Source organism: Nothoprocta perdicaria, unplaced genomic scaffold (assembly GCF_003342845.1).
Source record: "Nothoprocta perdicaria isolate Ctin4 unplaced genomic scaffold, notPer1 scaffold_144, whole genome shotgun sequence".
Classification (NCBI taxonomy): domain Eukaryota; kingdom Metazoa; phylum Chordata; class Aves; order Tinamiformes; family Tinamidae; genus Nothoprocta; species Nothoprocta perdicaria.
The window spans coordinates 1,664,758-1,689,599 of NW_020454583.1; the positions used below are offsets into that span (position 1 = coordinate 1,664,758).

Sequence of the window (24,842 nt, forward strand, 5' to 3'; positions counted from 1 at the left end):
GAGAGGGGAGTCTCCTAGATTTTTGCTCAGTGCGATAAATAGTTCTCTTTGCTGTGGCAGACTTTTCTGACCTGATTACACAACTGGATAAATGTAGTTCACATGTATACAACTTGTGTCTTATTATTCAGAAACATTTTTTTTTAGAACAGTCATGTTGCACTTAGTTCCAGCACAGAACTGCAGAGCAAAAACAATCAGGTGCTTAAAGCTGTCCTTATGAATGAAACTTAAAAGAAACTGCACTAAAGTTCACAGTTAATCATTATTCCCTGGAGGCAATCACAGAAAGAAAGAAAAAAAAAACCAGTCTCTGTTGCCGTCCTGAGCTGTACGATATATACTAATGCGACAATAAGAAAGTGCTCTGCTTTCCGGCAGTACCCGCCGGTACTCAGAGCAGCGGGGAGCAGGGGGCGCCTTCCCGCGTCAGCCCTCAGTGCGGCGGCAGCAGCAGGGCGCATGCGCGGGGCCGCCCCCTCTCCCAACTGCCGCGGGGCGGCGGTTGGCGCGCGGGCGGGCGGGGAGGCGCCATGTCGGGCGTGGGGCGGAGGCCCCCAAAGCAGCACGAGTGGGCGCCGGCGGCGGTGAGAGGCGGCCGGGAGTGCGCGGAGCCGGCGGGGAGGCTGTAGAGCCTCCCTGGGGGAAGAGCCGGGCAGCGCCAGCGGGGCGGGAAACCCAAATGGGGCTTAAGCAGGCGAGGGGCCCCTCGCGCGCTTCCCCTAACGCCTTCTTCACCGGGAGTTTTCACCTCTAAGTCACAGAGTTGTCTTTAAAAAAATAACAGTGATCTCAAATACTGTTCTAAGATTCTAAATTCTTCTGCGTGGAAGAAAGGAAAGCTAGAATTACTTTGTGCGTTTTGTAAACTTGTTAAGAAGCTATTTTTTAAATATACAGAAACGAAAATGCAGAAATATTTACAGAAATAAAATACATTTAGAAATAAAATACATTTAGCATGTAGCACAGATGCAGTGGAGCACAGTGGAGATCACAAAAGTTGTTTTAGTTCTGCTCATTTTCAGTGTACCCTTAATTGATTTTGCATATAGTCTAGTATGTCTCGTTTTGGTATATAATAGGAAAAAAATGATAGGAAAAAATACAGCAGTAAATTTTGACACATTGTAATATAGTCAAGAATTTCAGGGACAATGTCTTTGCTTTGTTTCAGGATTGTCTTTCAAGTGTACTGCATAGCAAATGTAAAAGTGGAAGCTCCGTAGCATACAAAGGTAACAGGAAAACATGTTTATATGTTTTTGTTTAGGGAAAATCTTCATTTAAGCTCTATATTCCTGAATTTATTTAAGTAGCTCTGTATTTTCTCACTGAATACTTTAAATAGAGAGAAATTCTTGAGCTGGAGTCTGTGTAATCTGGGAACTGGCCTGGGAATGTTAACACTGGTTCCCAACCTGTTTGTGGTTCAGTCTTATTTCAGTCCACCTCATCACACTGTATTTATTTGCCTTTAACGTAAAGATGAATATTTAATATCTAGAATACCTTTAGCCTTCTTGAGAAATGCACCTTGCTAGTGCACACAGATAGCATGAAAAACTGTGTATTATCAGACTTTACGTACAGATAAATTAGCATATGAACACAGACTTTAAAACTTCAGAAAGACAAATCTGAATTGAAAACTAATGTTGTTTCCAACTGTATTTGTTTTGATTTTCTAAAGAAATCATACTTAATGCAAGCAGTTGCATTGGTCTGCCTGCTCAGCGTTCCTTCGTAGCATCCCTGGAAAATTCTTTAACCCCATTTCAGTCAAATACAAAAAGAGAACTTGGAGTTAGTGTGGTCCATTGAAACTGTGTGAAAATTGATGGTTGGATTGATATATAGAAAATCAAGTATTATTATTCCTGTTGCTAATAATAAGTTTTTTGTAATAGAGCTAAATTTGAAGAACTAGCCAGTACGTAATGTTGAATATAAAAATCAACTTATTTAAAAAAAGAAATGTTAAGAATAGTTATCAGCTATAAAAATAAAAACTTCCTAAAGAAGCAGCTCAGTTGTTTACTTTCAGTATTTTTTTGTCTTCTTAAGCCCAGTGGCTTTCAAAGTCCTCTTCTCAAATGTGATAAAATTATTCCTGTTTTATATATTTCACAGGTGACATGGACAGCTCCCCTGAAGATACAGCTGTTTCATTATCCAGTTGTTCTTTACAGTCAGAATTTATTACACAAAGTGGAAGAAGGGACAGCATCAGATCATTAAATGATTTTCTACAACATTTAAAAAACTTGGATTGGTAAGAGCTGTTTTGTCTTCACTTCTGTATTATTTATTGTCTTTCCAAAATCCAAATCATCTTAATACATCAGGATTTTAAGACCAATCCGTATGCAGACCATAAATTCAGAATCTCTTTTAAGATTTCTGCTTTTTTTTGTTAAGTGACCCACATATGAAGTATTAAAAGCAGATTTTGAGGAGAAATATTTTCATACTCCCTTCAACACGGAGATTGTAATTTAGTGATAGAAACTAATCTAGGAGGAAAGCAAGCAGTTTAACCTGATGAATGCTTTTAAGTTTATTTTTAGAGAGAATTTTATTCCAAAAGCCAAAAAAAATCCATTTCTAAGGCTGCTTTACAGCACATACTAAAAGGTTTTTGCGTGTTTGAGCTATCCTGTGTTTTGATGGATGGTGAAGAGAGAAGTTTATTTTAATTGAATGTACATGTGTTTACAGCATGGAAATTCTATTTATTTTTACTACTCTCAAGTTACCAACATCATGAGTTGTTGTGTTCATAATCTTGAGAATAACAATGCCTTTCATCCAAGTCATGTAATTTTGCTGTTTATTTGCAGCCAGTTATTAAAATCTTAGATTGAACAATGCTTACATTTTTGTACAAGTCTTTTCTCAATGCATATATATTGAATATGTTAGAATAACTTCAAGTTTTTGTTCTTTGTATTTTTTAGCTCTGATGATGAGCAAGATTCTTTTCATGAATTAAATGAGCTTGAAGGAGAAGAAAATATTAATGACTCTGGAACTAATGCAGTTCAAAATACAGCTACGTATATGGAAACAGGTAACAAATGTTAATTAACAGTTTTAAATTTTCTTCTATAATTTTGTGTTATGTAATATCAGATTCTGCTTCTACTGAATGTATTTCTGTTCAGTTCATAAATGTAGTAATCAGATAAAATTTAATTTTCAGATGTAACTTTTCATGTAAGCATGAGTTGCTCCTCTGGAATTCGTTAAGGAGATCTAGAGGTTTTGTGCAATACTGAAGACATTTTTAATATGAAAATTCAACTGTTAAAAGTCACATGGCCTGAATAATGTGAATTCTATTCATGAATTCAGTTCTGAATTCATGTGAATTGGGTTCTTAGTAATGTGAATTAAGAAGTAGATTCTTTAAAGAAAAAAAAGTAACTAGCTGCATAAACAAATAAAAACACTCAATAAAATTGGTTTTTTAATGATCATAACCTGTCACTAGATGGTGAGAGAAGGTTATCCATTATCACTGGGTTAACTCAGGAAGTTCTTTCTGAAATGCTATAGTAGTGACCGGCTGGAATTAATTCACTGTAAACATTTGAAATTTTTGCTACTGTTGGAGGAGTTGGTGACTTTGTGATCAGTGCAGATCTGTCTCATTGGAGAGTTTTAGGTTTAGAAGTATATTGCAGAATTATTTTGAAGGCAGATCTGTAAATGTAGAAAGAGCCAGCAAAACAACCCCTAACAGGCTAGTTTCTCACATCTTGCTCAGTTAGTTTAATGTTAGACCGAGATCTAGTCACCAGGTAGTCATTTGTACAAAAATATTAAGAGCTTTTCATTACATTATTTTTCACTCCATGCTCACACATTTCGCACTGATGTCTGTGGGATTTGTATTTTGAATAGAGGCTACCATTTTATTCAAAAAACTTCACTGATGGATTTGAACAAGTTATAGAAGGTAGCTCTGAGCAGTTCTCCATTACTCTTCAGGAGATGATTACATTAATTCTTCATTTTGTTACCTCTTGCTCTTTACTGGTCACTCTAAATGTGAAAAATAGGTTTTCCTGCTTTTGGAAAAACAATCATATAATTATTTATGTAAGTCTGTGTTTTTAATGTAAAATGTGTTTTCCTTCCCTAGGTGACACCTTTTCATCTCATTTGGCTGCTCATACACAAACATGTAGTGACCAGAATAATACCAATGGTTTGATAAGAAAGAGAGTAAATGGGACTGAAACTCAAAAACGCAATAGTCGAGGCTTAATACCACCTCACATCAGTCAGATATATGATGAATTATTTGTCATACATCAGAAGCTCCAGGTGGGAAGTAGAACAACCTTAACATTTTCATTGAGTAATGGTACAGAGATGCTTGGTTTTAGCGGAGAATTGAGAAATTGCTAGTATGATAAATCACTGTCATTTGCCTCGTCACCTAATCCCTTTTTACTATTCATACTGTTGAATGTGTTGCAGTTTTTACTAGCAATGGAGTTATTACAGGAGTTCGTAAATACCATGATGCTCTAATGATGCGGTTAATGACATATATTCTCCTGTGGTTAGAGAAGGAGAACTGTGGGATTTGGAAACCATCTATTCACAGAATTTGGACTTCTGTGCCTTCTCACTGCAAGCATTGCTTGAGTTCTGAAAGGGTCTGCTGTGCTGTGTTTTGTATCACAGCAGGCCTTGCATCTCTGTGGTCAGAGTTCCACATCACAGGCTCATGCTCCACAGCCTGGAGAACATGGGCGCCATGGGTACCACCCTGGCGTTCCGATGTAACTCAAAGTAGATTCTTCAGGATAGGAGAAGTGAGCTCTAAAACCTTTAGAGCAAAGTAGTTTAAGTTACCCCTATCAGTTGGAGGATATTTATTCACTGGTTTAGCAGTAGTGCTTTAACTTGCAGAGTGGTTAGAGCAGGAGCTAAGGTACTTCCTCAGCTTGAGGATCTTTGAATGGACTTGGATGCAGTGTTGCATCCAAGGGCATCGTCCTGGGTGCTGGGCATTGTCTGCGGGTGTTGCTTCTCCAGAGCCTGCCTGAAACTGTTCTACTCATTCTGGGAGATCAAGAGTCCTTGTCGTACTCACCTCCTGCACAGCCCTCTTCTGCCCCATCTTTCCTCCTCTACCAAGTGGCAATTCTCAGTGGTTTTTCTCCTGGCAGGCCTACGTCACTAAGCAAAGAACCCCCTATGTGCTCTGTTGGCTTTATTCTGGAAAATTACTCAAGTTTCTTCTAAATTGCCTGCCAAGGTGGCTTGCACCATATAGGATGAAACTTACTCTCTGCTCCTCTCTACCCCACCACTTTTCAAGAGATATTTCCCATGAATTGACAAGCCAGTACAGCAGTGCTCAGGGCAGCCAGCCTCTTCAGACTGTTCTGTCTTATGGTTATCATTATGCAAAATTTTCAGAAGAGTTTGACTGCCTGAAGTGATCCTTGAACAACCACATGGAGTATTTCGGGAAGCCAGATAACTCCACTGTCTTGTTTGGGTTAATGGGTGGGGAAGTTGAAGTAAGATGGCCATTAGAATACTCTTAGTTAGAGAACCATTTGGTAACATCCTGTATGATTTTACCAAAAAGTTAATGCCTCTGTGGGAAACATTCAAAGTCAGTGTAAACTGTGATAAATTTCATGTTTTTTAAAGGCATTTCAATGTTATCTTGATACAGAAAGAAAGTTCAGTGCAGCAGGAATATGCTCTGCAACTCCAGAAACGAGAATGTTTCCTGACTGAGCGGGAAGCGCTGCTTTTTAGACATGAAGCAGCTTTGGCTAAGATAAGAGGCGTTGAAGAAGAAGTACATACAAAATTTCGAATAATAAAAGAGGTGCAGTAATGTATTTTATACTGTTTATTGCTATACTTATCATTATTTTGTATATAGTGATCTTGACGTGTGTTGAAAGGATATAATGCACGCTTATTTCAAGTGAGAAATCCTAAAATGACAGATCTATCTATGTAAAAGTACAAAATATTAGTTATAGTTTTGATACCATTTCTATTTCAGAAAGGCACTTTTAGGTCAGATACAAGCATATTTTACTATTATAATTTTGAAAGATAACCTTTTTTTAATATACAACTTCATTACATATATTGGAGAAAGAAGTTATGATTATTGTGAATCTACAGCTGCAGCTTATGTGAATGTCTTTGCATCAGCTGTAATTGAAATAGATTGATTTGGGAACATTTCAGGAGGGTGAGATTTTAGGACATAATAGCTATTGCAAAGAGTATTTGCAAAAAAAAATCACGAAATCTTTAAAGAAAGAGAAGATCAACTTAACCTTGGGGATATGGGAGGAAATCAAATGTTATGATTTTGCTGTGAGATGAAATAGATTTAAAAACACTTATTACAGGGTTTTTCTACTGAAATCAAGTCTTGTAAAAACCTTTGGTTATTATCCAGACTGCCAAGAGAAGTCCATAAAGTGCGGGTACTTTGTGTCAAAACCACAAATGGTGAAGTTAAATTTCTTTCAAGTCTGCAAGTGAGCCTTCCTATAAGCTGTGAAGGGAGGATGGAATATACTTTAAAAAAAGCAAAAGTGTACTGATGGAACTAGAACAGGACCTCAGCTTTGGATAGGGAAGGGGAGAAAGCAGAGAAAAGAAAACAATGTGGTAAATAATTAGCATGTACTAAATCATAAGCAAGTTGTTGAATTGGTCTACTATAGTAAGGTGAAATAGAGGTCTAGTAGTTATGCATATATCCTAACTTCATTAAAGCTTTATAAACAATTTCAGTTGACATTTTCACAAGCCTGTTAGGAAAATATAATGTAGATGAAATGTTATAGTTGTTGGAAAACTTACTGGAAGACTGTTCTGAGATAGTAACTGCCAGTATTTCACAGTAAAGATGAAAGAATGTGCACTGTGCTTCTGGAAGAATCTCCTTTGGATTCAGAACCATTTAGTATTTATGGTAATAAATGGTGTTAAAGATCACACCAAATTTGTAGAACTCGGGGAATATCACTTATGCTTGAAGAAATGGTTAGGATTAAACTAATCAAAGGTATGGCCTGAAAACAAATAAGACTGCTACTCCAAGCATGAGTAAATTGTGGGAAATCTGAGTAGAAATATCGTGGGCACAGATACAAGAGGAGGAACAACTGCACAGGTATTAACATATAGGATGATTCAAGGAGGAAGATGCCAATCTTCAGCTATCTAAAAGCTACCACAGAGGTTAAGAAACTATATTTTTTATCCGTGTCCATGAAGGAAAAGAGAAGAACTAAGGCATTTAGGTTGACAGCGAGGGAAATGTGAAATAATTTTATCCAAAAGCTATTTAAGTTGATGTCATCTTGGTTTTTTTTTTTTTCTAGTGGGTTTCAGATCATGCTTCTCAGTGAGGAAAGGACTGGATTAATAAAAAAGCCGAATGCAGTCAGGAAAACTGTGTGGGTGGCATGTAGTGTTCTGTACTGAAATTAGAGAGTCAAAGCTTCAGAAGTTCAGGCATTTGGAACATATATTAATGGATCATGAAATGCCATCATAGATTATTTTTCTGTTTTCTAGTAAGAGCTTTGAAATAAAAATGTGGTTTTATTTATTATATAATGACTAGTTTTTGTTACACCTATGTACAGTATTTGAAGGAAGTAATATAAAAATGATGTATGGAAGAGGAATGAGATGTAGTAGAAAGGCCAATATGTATTATCTGCTTTTAAAAATATATGTACTTTTTCAGTCTTGAAGTTTCCTGGAATTCTTGAAATCTATGCCTGCTGTCTGTGTAACTAGCTATTTTTCAGTAACAATTCTGGACCTTTTTTTTTTTTTTTTTTTTTTTGAAATGACTTTTAGAAACTTTAAAATTTAGATTTTTAAAGCCTTTTTGACAAACACTTCTGAAAAGCTGTGGGCTCAAATAGGGTGTATTTTCATCTGTGTAATAACTGCCTTTTGAATTCTGATCCCCTGAGATGCTCAGCAGGCTTGCTATTAAACTATTAAAAACTCTTAAGTAATCTTCTTGGTCTAATTTCCATGGCTCAGGCACAGTGAAACACTATGTAATTATTATCCAAGCCCTAAATCCTCAAGCCTTATAAAGCAGTATGTAATGTAATTTGGGAAAAAATGAATATTTTAATTCACCTCATTTTTTTTTTCCTCTAAGAACCTTTCATTCTTACAATTCTGCTCTTCTAGAGTACGTCTAATGTTTTTGGTCAATCTTCTCCCTAGATTAAGCAAACTCCTATCTGCATTTGTGATCAGCTGTGATTATTTTGACTGTCCTCAAGTTTGATCAATTCCTACATTAGCTTTTCAAATCTGTTCAAAGCTAGACTTTTTTTTTGTTCAGAATGGTTTTAACTGCCTGAAAGCAAGGCTATAGAAAAAGTATTAGACAGTTGAATTTAATTGTTAAGATGGATACAGGAAAAAAAAATCAGTACTAGAAATGAGCTTTATCCTTAATTTTCTCTTATTTATATAAGGAATGTGGATGTTCAGATGATTGGTATTAGGTGGAACCTAGAAAGCGTAAGACCAATAGACCATACATGGATGTTCTTATTTTTTCCTGTCCTGATCATGTGCAGACTTGACCATACAGAATTACAGATTTGTTCTTTGAAAGTTCATCCTGCTGGTTTAGCCCTAGAGTGGTACTTGAATATATTAGAGTTGTTTTTAAAATACTGCGTTGTTAACTCACATGTTCATAAAATCTCATATTTCTGTAGCAACATGAAGCAGAAGTTAAACAACTGACAGAAGCCTTGAGAGAAATAACTAAAGAAAACAGGAGGCTCAAATCATCATTTGACACCTTGAAGGAAAGGAATGACTCCTTAAAAAAACAGGCAAGGCTAGTTATTTCCTGGGATCAGTAGTTTGAAATGGTCAGCAGTCTTGCATGTTTGAAACATATTGGATTTGTGAAACTGATGATAATAGTGTTTCTGTCAGACGAGTCACGTCATTGGTTGAGAGAAGTTTCTGCTCCTTTTTGTAGTACTTAAAATTTAGTCTGTCAGATCTTTCACAGTATTTAAAAAAAGAAAAGTTGTTCCTCTGACCAGCTAGCAACAGCTGGCTCTTAGGAAGAAAAACCCTTCATACTGTGAGCAAATTGAGACTGGATGGAGAGCAAGTATTCTAGAATGTAATAGAACTACTCCGTGCTGAATTGTTTTGCTCGCTCCACTGAATCGAAAATAGGCTGCGTATTTCCAGTGCTTGTGATTGCTCAGTATGTTCTGTTTACTGAAGCAATATTTTTTCGATTGTTAAAGACAAGCTGAGACAGTAATTTACAGTAATACAGAGTTTGAATTTTGCCCTCATTTAAATATTAAGTATGACCTAAAATGCTGACACACAAAGTGTTATCTAAAGCATTTGACAGCTGATCTTTCACTGAATCAATTACTGCTGTCATTCTCTGAGTATAATAAAATTCTGCATTGCTTCCTAGTTTCTCTAAGAGTTGTGCATTTCTCTTCTGGCAGTTTGTGCCACAGTGGTACGTTTTTTGTGTTAAAGATCTGCAACATAGGTACTGACATACATACATAGGTACTTACATACATAGTACATACATAGATACTGACAACATAAATGGTGTAATTCTGTGATAATTATACTGTTCTATGTGTATTTAGATTATGTTTCTTACATTTAAATGGAGACAGTAGTTTCCTACATTTTTTTTTCTCACAGGCCAAGCACTTTTTGTGATGTGGTCAGTCTAATTGTTTTATCCTGAGAATCCCTTTCCAAGGCTGAATATAGACTATTCTTGAATTTTTTGTTCCAGCTTTGTGTCACTTCTTTATGAAAAAGTAATTATATGTCAGTAAATGTGTATTGCCTTTATATTTCAATAGGCATTTATAGTCTTTATTCTTCCCATAGAAACTGGATAGGATAGGCTGCAGGCCACCAAATTAGCTTGATTTCTAAGAAGGTGGATAAAAATTTTCTTCTTATAACTGCCCATACTTGGAAGAAGAAACTTGATCTTTAAATGATTCAATTGCATAGCAACAGCATTAAGTGATTTTAGGTTGATAATTAAGTAAAGTAGTAGGTTTTGAATCTACAGATATTTGACATGATTTTCTGATTCTTTCAGTTAAGTGACGTCACAGAGTTGAACAAGAAGCTGGAAGGTCAAGCGAGAAAAGTACAAGCTCGTTTAGAGAATCTACAAGTAAAGTCTGTTCTTACAGATACCTGCTTCCTTTAGAGTAAACAAATGAAGTATAATTCAATGTTTTGTTGTAGAGAAAGCATGAATTTTTGACAGTACAGAAGTCTAAGGATGTGTATCAAGTGGTGCAACAAAGTAAACCTGTCAAGCAAGAAAAAGGAACAGTAACATCGAAAATTGCTAAGGTAAGAATTGGACAAAGTGGAAGAGCGTTTCTGAAGAAACTAAATCGTGGAACATTCTTTACACCTGCTAGAAATTAAAAAATGTAGCTTCTAAGTTTATTCTATGAGTGAATTAGTTACAATAATGAAAGATACAGATTATATTGGGAGAAAGCACAGTTCACTGGAAGAACTAAGTTTAATAGACTAATAATGTCTGGTGAATTTTGTTATATATTTGTTGTTTATTGTATATTTACCTTTTATTCTCACCTTATCACTCCTTAACTCTCTCTCAAATTTGTGTCTTGCTTATGCTGAAAATAGTTTATTTTGCTGTATCAGAGCAAAACTTGATGCCTTCTGGTTACTACCACAGTGTGAGCATTGTTCTTGTAACTCAAAAAGTTAGTAGTTAGAGTTGTCGGGTAAGGATGATAATTTTGCAAGCCAGAGCTGATTACACTGCTGTTACTTTTTTGAGAAATGGTCTTCAGTGTGGGAAAGAGAATAAATGCAGTGTTCCTACATAGCTGCAGAATGATTACCTTTCAGAATCATCACATTATACCACTTAATGTTGTTCCATTTAATAGCAAGTCCTCTGGTAGTGCTCTTCCAACACTTCCATGTGGATAATGATTTTTTTCCAGCCAGAGACTAAACGGTATAATGAGAGAGAGTGGTATTTATACCGTCTTAATTAACCTATATCAGGTGCCTTAAGAGGATGTCTCTACATAGCCAGCAATGCAGATATTATGTAAACAGCATGTGTACATACATCTTAATGTGCTCTGGTTATGAGTGAAATAAAAATAGTATCATGAGTTACGGTTCTGAGTGAAAAGTAAAACTGATCTATGAAGTTAAGCACAAGAAAATTTTAAAAGTCTTCAGAGAACTGTTCATGCAGCCTGGCTTTAGGTATCTTTTTGTATCTTTTGTAGTGTATTTCAGTGCAGTAACGTTAAAGGGTCAGAATGACAATTTCATGAGGTCTTACTCTTTTTCTTTTTTTCTTTTCAAATCTTAGTTACCCAGTTAAATTGTAATAATGGTGTATTGTATGAAATTAATCAGTGTAGGTACTGTGTCTGGAAATAAAAAGTATGCAGACATTTCTTTTGCACCCAGAAACCATTGCAAATAACAACTGCCAGATTTTATTGGGCACATCTTCCTTCAAATTGTGCAAAATGTTTCCAGACTAGTGCACTGATTATTTCAGCCTGTTACCATGGAAAATAGTTGGGTTTAGAAAAACAGAAACTTGGAAACTGAAATATCTAATTTTGTGGGTTAATTACAGATCCCATTGAATTTGCAAGTTTATGAGCTTTTGACTGCTCTTATGGATTGGATCTCGGACCAGCATCTTAGCAAATTAAAAACACAAGAAGAAAAAGAGGCTAGTCATAAACTTCTGCTTACCCAGAACTCCAAAAAAACTTACACTCAGGAGAAGTGTATGAAGGTAAATATGAATCCAAGAGATTTGGATTGTTTGCCTGGGTTTCTGTGGGGTTTTTGTTTTTTGATTATAACATGTCTGCCTGTTTTATACATGTTTTAGTAATAAGTTAAAAAAAAAAAGGTCATGTTAATAAATCAGTGCTAATTCCAGCAATGAGATACAGTGGATTATTTTTCATTCATATTAAAAATTATATGTGTGTGTGCATGTATGTGTGTATATATATGGATTGCTTTTAGGAAAAGTGAATCTAGAGCTCAGTTTCAGATCGTCTTTTACTTCAAGTGAGTTTTGTCTGATGATAGTATCTTGTATTTTCTTTGTAATATTTTATGTATTACACTTTTTACCTAAGGAAATGTGCAAGTCTAATTTAAAATTCTTTAATACTTATATTGAAAGGTTCAGTAAGTGACTTATAAAAATAATATTAATGCTATATTTAACTCTTCTTTCTGGAGATACCAACATTTGAAAATCAGTATGTTTAGAAAATTTACTTTTACAGTTAATTTTTTTCATTATATTAAAAATATTCATTGGCATTGTATACGCTGAGGCTGAGCTTGTGGAATTAGGCATATAAATAGGCTTTTAATTTTATAGTTTCGCATGCAAAAATATGTTCCTGTTATCTAGATGAGTTCTGCCCAGTGAGTGTTTACATTTGCAGTATATTATTCTCCAAGAAAAACAGCGTTTTTTTTTTTAAATTATGAACTCATAGTTAATTTAGTTAGTTTGCACAGTAATTTTATACAGTGCCTGTAATTTTACTTTTTTATGTTTTTCAGCTTTTGCCTGTAGTTGCTGAGCAACTCCAGTGGATGCCATTTGTGAATTCTAAACTGCATATACCTGTGATGAAATTTATTTACTGGTCTATAAGACAGCTAGACACTGGTATGCAGGTAAAACAAGTAGTCTTCTTAAAATACCTTATTTTAATACTTCATTCCCGGATGATACTCCTGTTTTTTTATTCAAATATATTTAATACAGGAGTATTAAATATATTTGAAAATAGGTGCTTTAGATTATACATATCTTTCTCTCTTTGCAAAGTGTAAATTCATATTATTTACTACAGATGCGTGATTGATTTTTACACGTATGGGTGATCTCTCTTGCATTTAAGCATCTCAGAAATTGTATTTTTACATATATCTTCACAGAACTTGTGAACTAGTATCTTTAGGTCCATTTTGTGAAAGGAACTTACTGAAATAGACATGGCAAAGGAAAAAATAAATTGAGACTTCTTTATTCTCTGCTTAGTGGCTTAACCACAAAACATCCATTTTTTTTCCTTAGACTAGACTGCTACAATGTAAGAAAATATTTCACAGTATGATAAAGAAAAAGAGAGTAACCAGAGTATAAGGATACAGTCAGTATTTTGTAGCACTATCAGTAGTTCTGACAAGAGCTGGGAAAACTTGCAAATACCTTGAGTTGAAATGCAGTAGAAGAGTTAGCTGTTTCACTGCTTATAAGAAAAACTGTATTTTAAACATGCATGGTAGTAAGTTTTGTCCCAAAGTAATGATTCGGTATAGCTTATATTGAAAAATCTAATAGGATCTTGTATAGTATTGCTAGGATTTGTATTTAGACCTTGATTCTGTAAATGCTTTCAGAGACCATAACTTTCAGCAGCCCCACAAAGTGGAGCACACTGTGGTAGGCAGGGTTGACCGAAACTCAGCTTGTTCTACAACCAGATGTCAGCATATAAGGTGCCCTTGCCAGCAGGTCTTGCTGTGCAGCTGCATAGAATTATATTGTGACAGAGTGTCAAAGCATTTAGCTTAATCCATAGTAGAACATATCCTGTACATAAAACACTGAGTTTTCATGTGTTTAAAATGTTTACACTGAATGCGTTGTCCTTAACAGCATGCAGCAATGGCATCAACAATGAGGAGACTTGGTGAAGATGTTTTTAAAGGCACGACAAGTAAGGGAAGGCTGCATGCTTCTCCTGAACAGTCTAATGAGAGTAAATCAAAATCAGCAGCTTTCTTTAAGAGTTCCTTTATGCCTCTGAGGTTTCTGTCAACTTTAATTGTTCTGAAGACAGTGACACAAGGTAAGTTCCAATTTCACTGCCTTCCGCTTGCAATCCTGTGTCTACACAAAAAGTAGATGTGCAGGGCTTATCAGTTCAGTTGCACTGTAGTGTCTGATTGCTTTTTTTGTAAAGGGTGTTTTATTCATATTTTAACACCACATGAGGCAAAATGTGCTGGAATGAATACAAGCCTTGCTGTTACTAATTTTCCTCTCGTAATGCATATGATCACTTTGATATAAATTGTTGTTGTCAGAGGGATCCACCTTTCAGAAGAAGGAAGAAAAAATAATGATAGTAATCCTGTCAAATTATCACTGTAAGAGTGTTTGGATCTCCAAGATCTTTACTGCAGAGAGGGGTGCAACTTGATGTCTTATTTATGAATTCTACACAGTGTTAGGGCTCCTCTCCTGTATAGTTCATCCAAGTGAATGGCTCCCCATCCAGCATTATCAACACTAAAAAATGCTACTCCAAAATTGCCATTCGTTTGGTTCTCACTTCATTGCCTCAGTAGCAAAGGCACTGATGTTCTTCTTTTTGTAAAGATACTTCAGAGTTCAAAACCACCTGTGTAACAAAAAAAAGTGGTATTTTCTTCCATTTTTTAAAAATTCTTAGTCTGACATAGTATAGCAATATATGATATTAACAAAGACAAGTAAGACTATATCTACTGTTATAAAGAGATAATACAGCTCTGAAAATAGTGTTCTTCTTAAGATCATTAACAGTTGCTCCACTGTACAGCTCCCAGAATGCTGTGACAGATCATCTCAACAGGGCCTTCTCTGAAAACAGAAATTCTCCGAAAGGACTAAAAGCACTTTCTTCAAAAACATGACAAAAATGGGTTATTTTTGTTGAACCACGAGTGTTGAATACTCTGAGAAGACACATAAACTTGGACCCTTTTCTGTCTGATCCCTGGGAAGTAAAGCTTCAGTTGATTTGGTGTATGGTAACATTTTTTAAATTAAGTTACAGATTAATATTGGTCCTTTAAACAGGTTCTATTTCTATTTTAAATATGCCTTCTTTGAATGCTACAGTAGTAACAGTTATTTCAGTTAACAATTGCTTAACAATTCCTAAATCAGAAACCTGCAGATTTGATGAGTGATCCAAAAAAGTGTCTGTCTTGAACTTCTACCATTAGATTTCTCGTTTGACAGAACTGTTTTAATTAAATAATGGATCGACTGATCTCTGTAAAGCAATCTTGTTTGCTAGTGCAACAAGAATCCATCAGCATGAAAGCAGCAGAGTTGATAGGTCCCCTATGAACCCTAAATATCTTGCTCCATTACCTTTATGTTATTTAGGAAGTAGAGCTTCCAGAACAGTTTTCACAAAGGCAGTAAAGCCTAAAAGTACTGCTGTAATTTTCGATTCTAGATCATCTAGATGATCTTCAAATCATTATATTCATATATAGGTTTTATAGGATGGGGAGAGGATAGGGAAGAAATCAAACAAACTACAGGATGAGAGACTCTTTTTATTCCCCTTCCTTTTTCTCTAATATTCTTCCCAGGATCTTTACATCTCACTAGAAGAGATACATAATTGTGGTGTAAAACAGAATTCTCTACTTACAACCTACATATTCTGCAAAGAAATAGGTGAGACTGGGTCTTCCCTGTGAGCTGAGTTTGAAAAAGAAGGCAAAAGTTTAAAGTACACACTACCAGTTAACAAGAATCAGGCTGTATCAGGACAGAGTTCAAGAAAGCTGGGGAAAACACAAAGTATAGAGCAACAGTTTTCAACTGATTTGTTTACTGCTGACTTCAGATTCCTTTTGTCCTTTTGGGAAAAGTGGTGAACAAAAGGTGTTAATATTCTTTATATAGCACCAGATAGATGCACTCTAGGACAGGAGTAAGAGTTAATAGTTGCCTATATGCAATCACTCACCCTATGTAGTGCTGTGGAACAGGGGTTTTATCCAAGAATGAGGTGTACAAGGCTGTCTTAAAAGAGAATACTTCTATAACCCATTTCCAGATCTTCATGTTGCAAGCTCCTTATTCTTCTTTCCTGAAAATACTTTAAATATAATTTTGGTATCATCAAAACACAATCATTTTTCCCTGTGCCGTAATCACAAGCAAGCTGATAAACCTGGTCCTTCATTGGGCAGGAGGTTGGACCAGATGATCTCCAACTTGAGTTATCTGGCAATTGTATTTTTGTTCTCTCTGTATTATAATTTGTCTTTGAAAATGGGAGACCCTGCATCCTCTTGGCAGGTAACATGAAGAGGTGGAAGGGATTTATAGAGATGTTCCAATTGCAAAGCCATGACAGAATGACAGTTCCTACTTGGGCATCTGTGGTTTTTTTTAATTAGTCTTCTACATGATTTTTTTTTCCTCTCAGTCTTTCTATATTTTTTGGGCCAGTTCTTAGGAAGCAGAGATTCATATAACAGAGCTGCTGTCATCTTTGTCAGCCTGATTGACATTTACCAGGGATGCAAAAGATTTAAATTCTTTTCATATTGAACAGCATTCTCATTCCTGGAAGTGATCCCTCTGGATTAAGTGGATAAGCATAGTGGTGTGTTTTTATGCTTAATAGACCTGTGCTCTGTATATATTGTGAATATTTACAGTAAATAGAGGATTTAAACATTCTCAAAGAATACCTTGAAAACCTTAGTGGAAAAAAAATAGAGCATTTTAGCTACTGGAGGGAGCAATTTCATTCAGTATGTTTTGTGGAGGCATAATAATTATAAATGGAGATTTGCGTTTCCAGAAGTGCTTGCTAAAACTGATGCAAAAGCAATTGCAATACTAAAAATAGTCGTTTGAGAAGCCTATCCTAAATGATGAAAGCTGGTGATTAGAGTGAATCAAGTTAGCTTCTCATGGTTATTTTTTGCAGCTAGCTTGTATAAAGGGAAAACTATTATTTATGTTAAATATGTGTTTAAAAAAAAACTAAAGAAAAAACCCCAAAAGTATGAATTTTAATAGGAAAAAATGACAAAATGGCACAAATGACCTACTCAAAGTAGTACATTTAGCTTAAATATGTATCTTCTGTTTTCTTTCACGGTTTCAATACCCAGCAGGTGGCACTGCATTTCTGCTTTTGCTGCTGGATAAATTATTTCCATGTATTTAACTTTTTGCTATTTAACTTCAACTGACCAATGTTATTTGTACTTGCTAAGTCAGACTTAAAATCAGGAAATTAGAAAATTGAAGAGATTCATTTAATCTAAATTCTCTGTATAACTTAGTACATTGAAAGTGGCTGGATATATGTAATGTATGCAATGGAACTTAAACATCTAACAATTTCTTTGGAAATGAATGTGAGCACTTGCTTTCATTCAAATGGTCCAGCTCCTTTGATAGAGGTTGTCCAGATGGCAAAATCTCAATCTCAAAAGACATCTTTTTTTTTTTTTTTTTTCCCCCTCCCCTCTCATATGTAAAACAGTGTACAGACTCCATTTTTTTAAGTTAACTTTTCTTTGATTTATGGGCTTTAGTCAGTTTTTTTGTCCAGTCTTTCGAGTTAAAGCACAACAAATGTGTTAAAGAGCAAATGAAGGTATAGGATTTCTTTAAAATAATGGAATATCTTTAGCCATTTAGCTGTATAGTTTTGTTTGGTTTGTTTTTTGTTTTTAGTATAATATCTGCAGCACCACTCTCAGAACAGCTATTCGTGTATTGTTTAGTAGAACTGTAATTATATATATTATATATATATTCTGCTTGTCTTTTGGTGTCTTTCAGCAGACTACCTGGCTCAGGCGTTTGATTCCCTTTGCATAGACTTGAAGACAGATGAAGGAAAGTCTTTATTTTTGGAGTACCAATGTGTGCCCGTCTTATTAAATCACTTAAAAATAACCAGTAGAGGTCTGCTTTCCAGTGCTCTTGATGGATTACTTCAGATGACCATGGAATCTGGTAAATTTGCTTTTTTCTTTTTTTTTAATTACCATTTTAATAAAATTATGAAAATGGATGAGGTAAGCATAAGTACCAAATGAACATTAATGTGATTCCTCTGTACAGATAATCAGGTCTAATATTAGCATTCATTTCTGTCATGCAAATACCCCAAAAATGTAAAGCGTATATCTGAATTTCTATCAGTTCCTTGTCTTTTCTTTACCCTCTCAGCATATGTGTTTTCTATTTCGCCCTGCTTGCTTTCTGATTTACAGGTGTGAGTTTTCTTGTTGTTCTTGTTCTTTGTGTTGGCTACAATTCTTTCACCTGTTTTAGCTTGCTGTCTTTTTGCCAGTGAATACTTTTCTTTGAAATTGGGCTTTACTAGAGCAGTCATTTAATGTAAAACCTGACAGCAGATGAATATAAAAAATTAGGACTTTTACTAAAAATCTTTTCCTGATTTGAGTGAACAGCTCATCCCTACTTATTTCCTAATAATAGGAGACAGCTTGTCTACAGGAGATGGTTATTTTTCACTGGATTCTGCTCTGCTCTGGCCCTTTGAAAGGTCAAGGTGATTTCTCAAGTGACTAACGGCTAAATGTATGATAGTATATGATAACCTACTATTAGGTACATTCCAGTGCCATGTTGAGTAAACTTATTACTTCTTAAATGAAAATCACTTGCTGTCTTAGATCAGAGGAGAGGGTGTTATTCTGTCGTCTTGTATTACAGTGGCAAAAATAGTGGTATGTCTGTCCTGAGATTGAGCAGCATTGAATTACCAACCATTTTGTAGTGAGATAAGTGGCAGAAAAAGTTTAACATAAGTTTTATTCTACCTTCTAGCCTCTTTTCCTGACCATGCAGTTAGTGCACTCTTACACTAAATTATTTAGGTTCAGTGGTTTAAAGGATTGCAACTTCCTAGTAGCTGTAAAGATACTTTTATTAAAGATAAGTAAAGATATTTTTGTACCGTTCTGTCTTTTCTGTACTTCTTGAAAGTTGCATTTACAAAAGCTCAGGAAAGTTTATTTTGGAAATCATGGAACAAAATTTCATTTTAGTGCATTTACTTCCTGTGATAATATTGAATCAGATATTTATAGAATCTAGTTCTGGAAATAGTCGCTTCCCTATGTACTCGCGCTTCCTTGCCTGATTTCCTTGGCAGTAAATTAAAAAACAGTAATGTTAGATCAGCATGCTGTATTCAAAACATTGCTCAAATTATATTACTCCAAGGACTCCTATTTGGGTGCAGGGTGGGGAATAGGTGCCTTTTTTTTTGTTTGTTCGTTTTGTTTTGTTTTCTGTTAGACCTTTTATTTTGCAAGAATGAAAAGAATCAAGAGCAAATATGGTAGAATAATTAACTCTGCAGTACATTCCCTGAGAGAGCAGCTGATCTTGCTAGATCAGAAGATGGTCCAGACGATGGCTTTAGGGTACTGCAAAACCTGAACAAAAATGCATACAGCTGTTTCATTTCCACATTTCCTCCTGGAAAGCCAAGTAATGTGTTAAATGTTCTTCACTATTCTGTGCCTGGTAGGCTTGGCATAACATTTAACAAGGAATTATGTGTTAAAAAATCTGTAGCATCGTTTTTTGGCACTTTAGAGATGCCATATTTCTTTCCAGGCTTTCTTTGCACCCAACACTAGGTTGGCTTCTCATGGCGAATATTTGGGAGAGTAAAACAGAAATGATCGCTTAAAGTAAGTCTAATAAAGAGCAGTAAAGCAGGAACTGTTTGGCAGAGATCTCTGTCTTTCACTAAGTGTGCGTTGATACTAACCATGTGCTTCTGTCAAGGTAAGGCCAACTTTATTAAAGCAAGTTGTCTATTTATGAAAAGCCTCCCACAAAGTGGGAAGAAGTAAAACCTGTGTGAGGAGAGGCAGACAACAGCCAAAATCTCTGTGTGTCATGCCTCCTTGTACGTTATGTGCCTATACATGCTTTGGGATGTATGGGCACCTCTGTGCCCTTTATACTGCTACTGATGAAGATAGCTATCAGAACTGAAGTTAAAACTGTGAAATATTACTGCCATTTAAAGTTTGCTACTTGTTCAGTTCAAAGAGCAATGACACTCTCTGCTTATTAAGAATTTGAAGGTCCTCTTTGTCTTCAGTTCCAGTGTGAAGGAGGAAGAAGATAATACGTATTTTGCACTGCTTAACTCAGCAGTGAGAGCTACAAAGCAAGAAGCATAGGCTGGCACACAAATGGCTCTCTCCAGCTTTTAGTAACAGATTTTCAGGAAACCTGAATTGGAATCACCATATCTAGTGAGTGCAAGAGAGTTTGGGTAATGAGCATTGCAGGTAGTTTCAGTGTGTTTCTACTCTTGAGTTACCTTTTCCATGCATATCTTTGTGCAAGATACTGCTGAAGACACATGTTCATTTAGATGATAGAAGAACAGTAAATTATCCACAATATTCAAGGCTTAAACATTTGATTCTTATTGCAGAGATAAAAGGGAAATACCAACTTGCTTTGACCCTCTGTATGTCAGCAGGTCCATTTGCATTCTTACTGATAACACCATTTGGCATCATTTTTGGATCCACAAGATAGGCTGTCAGCCTTCAAGATGCTTTTTTCTGTTCATCCCTCTATATTTTTATTCCAGATTGGAACATTTTCAGTCACTACTAGGATCAGGTTTTGCACTTTCATCTTTGATTCCACGTTAGTGAGAGCTTGCCACATTCCACAAGAATGATACCAGACTAGTAGGTCTCATAAAGCAGCTCTAAGCTCATTTAAAACTGTAGATAAAAATATGCCCGCGGTCCACAGCTTGAAGCACTGAATACAAGTTAACTCACACAAACTGTTCAAGAGTAGATGAAAACAGTGCGTCTAGCCAGCCAGGCCTTAGAGACACAGTGATACATTTGAGGAAAAAAAGGGAAAAAACAGCTGAATGAGATCTTACCCAATGGTGTGCTCTGTTAGCAGATACCTAGAAACTTCATAGATGGCTGAAATTCAGCTCTGAGTAATTGGCAGGGTTATGTTTTTGTCTCATGCTGTTTGTGTGACAGAGTAATTGGCAACCTCTGGATGAGCTGTTTGAGTGGTCTAAGTTGAAGGAGGAATGAGGAAGCAATAGGTTGCTTCTAAATTTCAAGATTGGGAGAATTAACAGCATTTTATGAACATGACAGTAGAAAATCAACTCAATGAGAATATTTTGCGCTTTTTTTCTTGAAACATCTTTTTTCTCATATTTTTGTGTAAAAATGTTAATAACAGTGAATAGACTTGTGTTCATTTTGAATAGCTGGTATATATGAAAATAGTAAGGAGGTGTTTTAGCCGTATTTTTACTGTAGCTTTCTCATCAGTGCTATCTTTGCCTCATGGTCACACAGGATGAATACTAGCTCATATTTGTCATTTTCAGTCTCTTATTTGACTCCCAACTGAGATTTCAGACCATCTTTATTTTATGAAAGGTACCCATCTTTCCATGCTACAAATATAGCATTATAAAAGCGGAATCAAGGGAGCAAGTCCTTCATTCCCTTGGAATAATGTTGCTTTGCAAGAGTCATCTGATGAATGCAGAACCATTCAACTTAATGCTTCTTTGGTCTCATCATGATCTTGAATTCTTGGTTGATGGTTGTTCTGACATCCTTATTGTCTCCCAAGGAATAAAGAGGAACCAGATACATTCCTCTTCATTTGAAGGCAAGAAAATTTTTTGAAAGTGCTTGAGGTTTTGGAAGATTTCCTTGTCTACTGTAGGCACTGGCATAGCAGACTGCCAAACTAAGATGTTTGGATTTTAGTTGCATCTGTTACCTGTAAACCAGTCTGAAGCCAGAAAGAAACTAGCAAAATGTCTGATTGCAGATGGGCAGTTTATTGCTGACAGCATATGTCATAAAAACATTTGCACAAGGCATCATCATCAGAAAACCCTCAGCTTTCAACTGTCTTTGAAGAAGATATGAAAGTTTTGCAAATATAGAGAAGTAGGCATTATTGAATAAACTGAAATAGGGCTTTCTCTGAGAATATTATCCAAAAAAGTACATTTCATATGTTAATAAACTTCAGGTGAATGTGCTCAGAGAGATTTCCAAAATGCCAAATTTCCAAAATGTGATTTGACATCCTTTGGAATTTTGGAAGTAAAATGTCTTCAAACTGCTACATATTGGTTTCAGTTTGCTTGAATGGCTTACAATATACTTATTCTTTAGCATAGTTCTTAGCATTTCCCATTTTGCATCTTTCCTCCGCAGATATTGTTTCTAGGCCTGTAGTTCAAGAAAAAAATGCCTGTGTGCTAGATATGCAACATATTTTGGAACATTCCAGTAGCACATAAATGACAACAGCAGGAAAATCTGTTCTGTGAGGGATGAAGAAGATGACATCCATTAGTATGAAATCAACCTGTAGTTGAATACTTACACTATCTTGTTAAATACTCCCATTCCTGTCTTTTCATGCAGCTTATCGTATTTGTTTTAAACTGTGAATTAGGTAAAAGGGTTATGAAGGGTGTAGTAAACTTTCAGTTGCTTATCAAAAATACCAATTGTTTAGCTATAGTCTGGTGCTGGTTCACACACTGCTTTTAGCAGAGAACTGCCTATCAGCTTCACCCTGTCAGTTCTACCCAAGGCAGCATATATTTTAAATCTCTTGTACAAAATTGCAGATTTCTGACATATGGGATTGGTAGGTCATTCTTTCGTTACCTTATGTGCATTCACAGAAATCAAAATTTACTCATGCATTAGGCATTCCCAAAGCACTGGCCTTGGCTTATTACTGGCTCTTTGACACAGTAGAGAAGTTACAGTTGCTTCCCTGTTTTTCATTTACCAGGAGACTCATTTCCATTAGTGCACGCATATTCAAAAATTACATATTGAAAAAACAATCTGTAAATGAGTCTGTGCTTACTGTAAGCTGAGGCATATTGTGATAAAGCTTAAGGCCAATCTTTTAACCATATTAATGTGACAGATTTTTAGGACTTTCAGGATATATTTTTTAGTGCGTTGTATTCACACATTCACTAAACATGACTTTTTTTGAGAGAGAGCGTATGTGTGAGAGAGAGAATATTCCAGTCATGCATATAAGCAATTCTGTATTCAAACTTACCTATTTCATAGGAGAGCTAACTCATTTCATAAGGGATGCTAGTCAAGTCAGTGGAGATATACAGATTATCTCTATAACAAGCTATTACTATTTCTTACCTGTCAATATATATATATATATATATATATATATATACACACACATATATCTATTTATCTGAACTGCCAACATGCACTCTCCCAGTGTATCTTCTGCTCTTCCTTTGAGTTGGTGCATCTCCTTAACAAGTGCTAGAACTGGTATCTCTAAAAAGTGGATGTGTAGAATCTGTCAAATAAATGCTGGTGAATGTTTTCTTTTTGTGTGTGTATAAATAATTGGTTTTTTGTTTGTTTTTCATTTTTATATGAGCATTTTGAGATTTTTAAAGACTACATACAAAGAAAGTAAGAAATAAAAATGCCTGTCATCTTAGGTTAAACTTTAACTGCATTTGTGAGCATATTGTTTTTACTGGTGGCTTCATAGGACTGAAGGATTTCAAGTGAGGTTATTCTGCAGTACTGAAAGGGTAAAAATCAGGTCTGTAAGGGAGGGTTCCCCCCTCTACAGCCTATGTGAAAGGCAGGTGTGATATTATCCTGAGGAACAGTGTTTGAAGCTAAAGCAGGAAGAATGATTTATAGCTTATAGGGGATAAACATGGAAATACAAACTGCTTGTAAGAAAATCCTTGCTCTGCCTTACCTTCCTAATTTTTTTATTCTTTCTTCTGTAAACAATGAATCTATTGGATTAATATCTGTTTTATTTTAATCTTTTAACCGCAGGTAAGTATCTTTAGCTTTGCTACTGCAACCTGCGGTGATGCTAGGCCTGTGTATTACAGGCAGTTTCCGAAAGCTGAAAACAAAAGGGTGCACCAAGAGTTTTCAGATACTTTTGTCAATTCTTTGTGGACTTAGTTTGGATGTTTCTGATGAAATAAATAGTTACAGTCTTTAAATATGAATGTGGTAAGTGGTGTCAGCTCACTCAACTGAAGTCATAGTAGCCTTTCTAATAAGAAAAAAACAAGTCTGGTAATTCTTTTCTTCTTGTTCTAGTAACAAATGTATAATGCCTTAACCATTTTAAGTCTTAGATATTTCATCCACTTCAAAATCAGAAATAGAGCAGACTCTTAAAAAAAATATTTAAAGTACCTACTTTGCAAGTGAAACTTGATTATTCATTCATTGTAGTACTGGTCTTTATGAGCACCATAACCATTTGAAGGTAAATGTGAATGTTAACCTTTTTTTTTTCTTTTTATTATTACTTGGATATATGATTCCATTCCTAAACATTTTTATGAATACTTTAGAACAATAGAGCTTACTAAAAGAGGATCTTCTTTGCTATTATTTGCTAAACTTGTGGATTTTGTGTAAATTATTTTCGTATACCTTTGCATAAAATGGCTTAATTTCAAACAACTAGGTGTAATTCAGTTAAAAAATTAATAAGCAGAACAGACCTGCTGTGCTTAGTAGCAAAGTCTTCTCAGGCTTTCAAGAGGAATTGAGAACAATGCTATAGTTGGACTAACTTGTTTCTTTTTGTATCTTAGTCTCTGATGTGTCCATTTTCTGTTCCTCCTAGGCCTTTTCTAGTGTTAGTAGTCCGGCAAGATTTTTAGGTTTTTAAACACAGTTCTTTTCCTGCTTTAAATGCAGCTTCAAAATGACTTTTCACAGAATCACAGAATATTTAAGGTTGGAAGGGACCTCTAGAGATCATCTAGTCCAACCTTCCTGCTCAAGCAGGCACACCTACAGCATGTGGCACAGGGTGGCATCCAGGCGGGTTTTGAAGACCTCCA

At 35.5% G+C, this 24,842-nt stretch overlaps 1 protein-coding gene across 2 annotated transcripts in view; it reads left to right on the forward strand.

The window, feature by feature from the left end:
* The first annotated feature begins 531 nt into the window (after positions 1-531).
* CCDC138 (coiled-coil domain containing 138) overlaps positions 532-24,842 on the forward strand; it is a 33,604-nt gene continuing 9,293 nt past the window's right edge. The window contains exons 1-13 of one of the 2 annotated variants that reach the window (XM_026034462.1): positions 532-587; positions 1,178-1,238; positions 2,134-2,275; positions 2,961-3,073; positions 4,151-4,335; positions 5,708-5,866; positions 8,769-8,888; positions 10,163-10,240; positions 10,315-10,425; positions 11,717-11,881; positions 12,676-12,792; positions 13,781-13,973; positions 17,720-17,896. In XM_026034462.1, coding sequence (XP_025890247.1) covers positions 534-587; positions 1,178-1,238; positions 2,134-2,275; positions 2,961-3,073; positions 4,151-4,335; positions 5,708-5,866; positions 8,769-8,888; positions 10,163-10,240; positions 10,315-10,425; positions 11,717-11,881; positions 12,676-12,792; positions 13,781-13,973; positions 17,720-17,896 — 1,675 coding nt within the window. In that variant the 5' untranslated portion in view covers positions 532-533. The remainder of the gene's footprint in view (positions 588-1,177; positions 1,239-2,133; positions 2,276-2,960; positions 3,074-4,150; positions 4,336-5,707; positions 5,867-8,768; positions 8,889-10,162; positions 10,241-10,314; positions 10,426-11,716; positions 11,882-12,675; positions 12,793-13,780; positions 13,974-17,719; positions 17,897-24,842) is intronic. The other variant, XM_026034463.1, reaches the window with a different exon arrangement.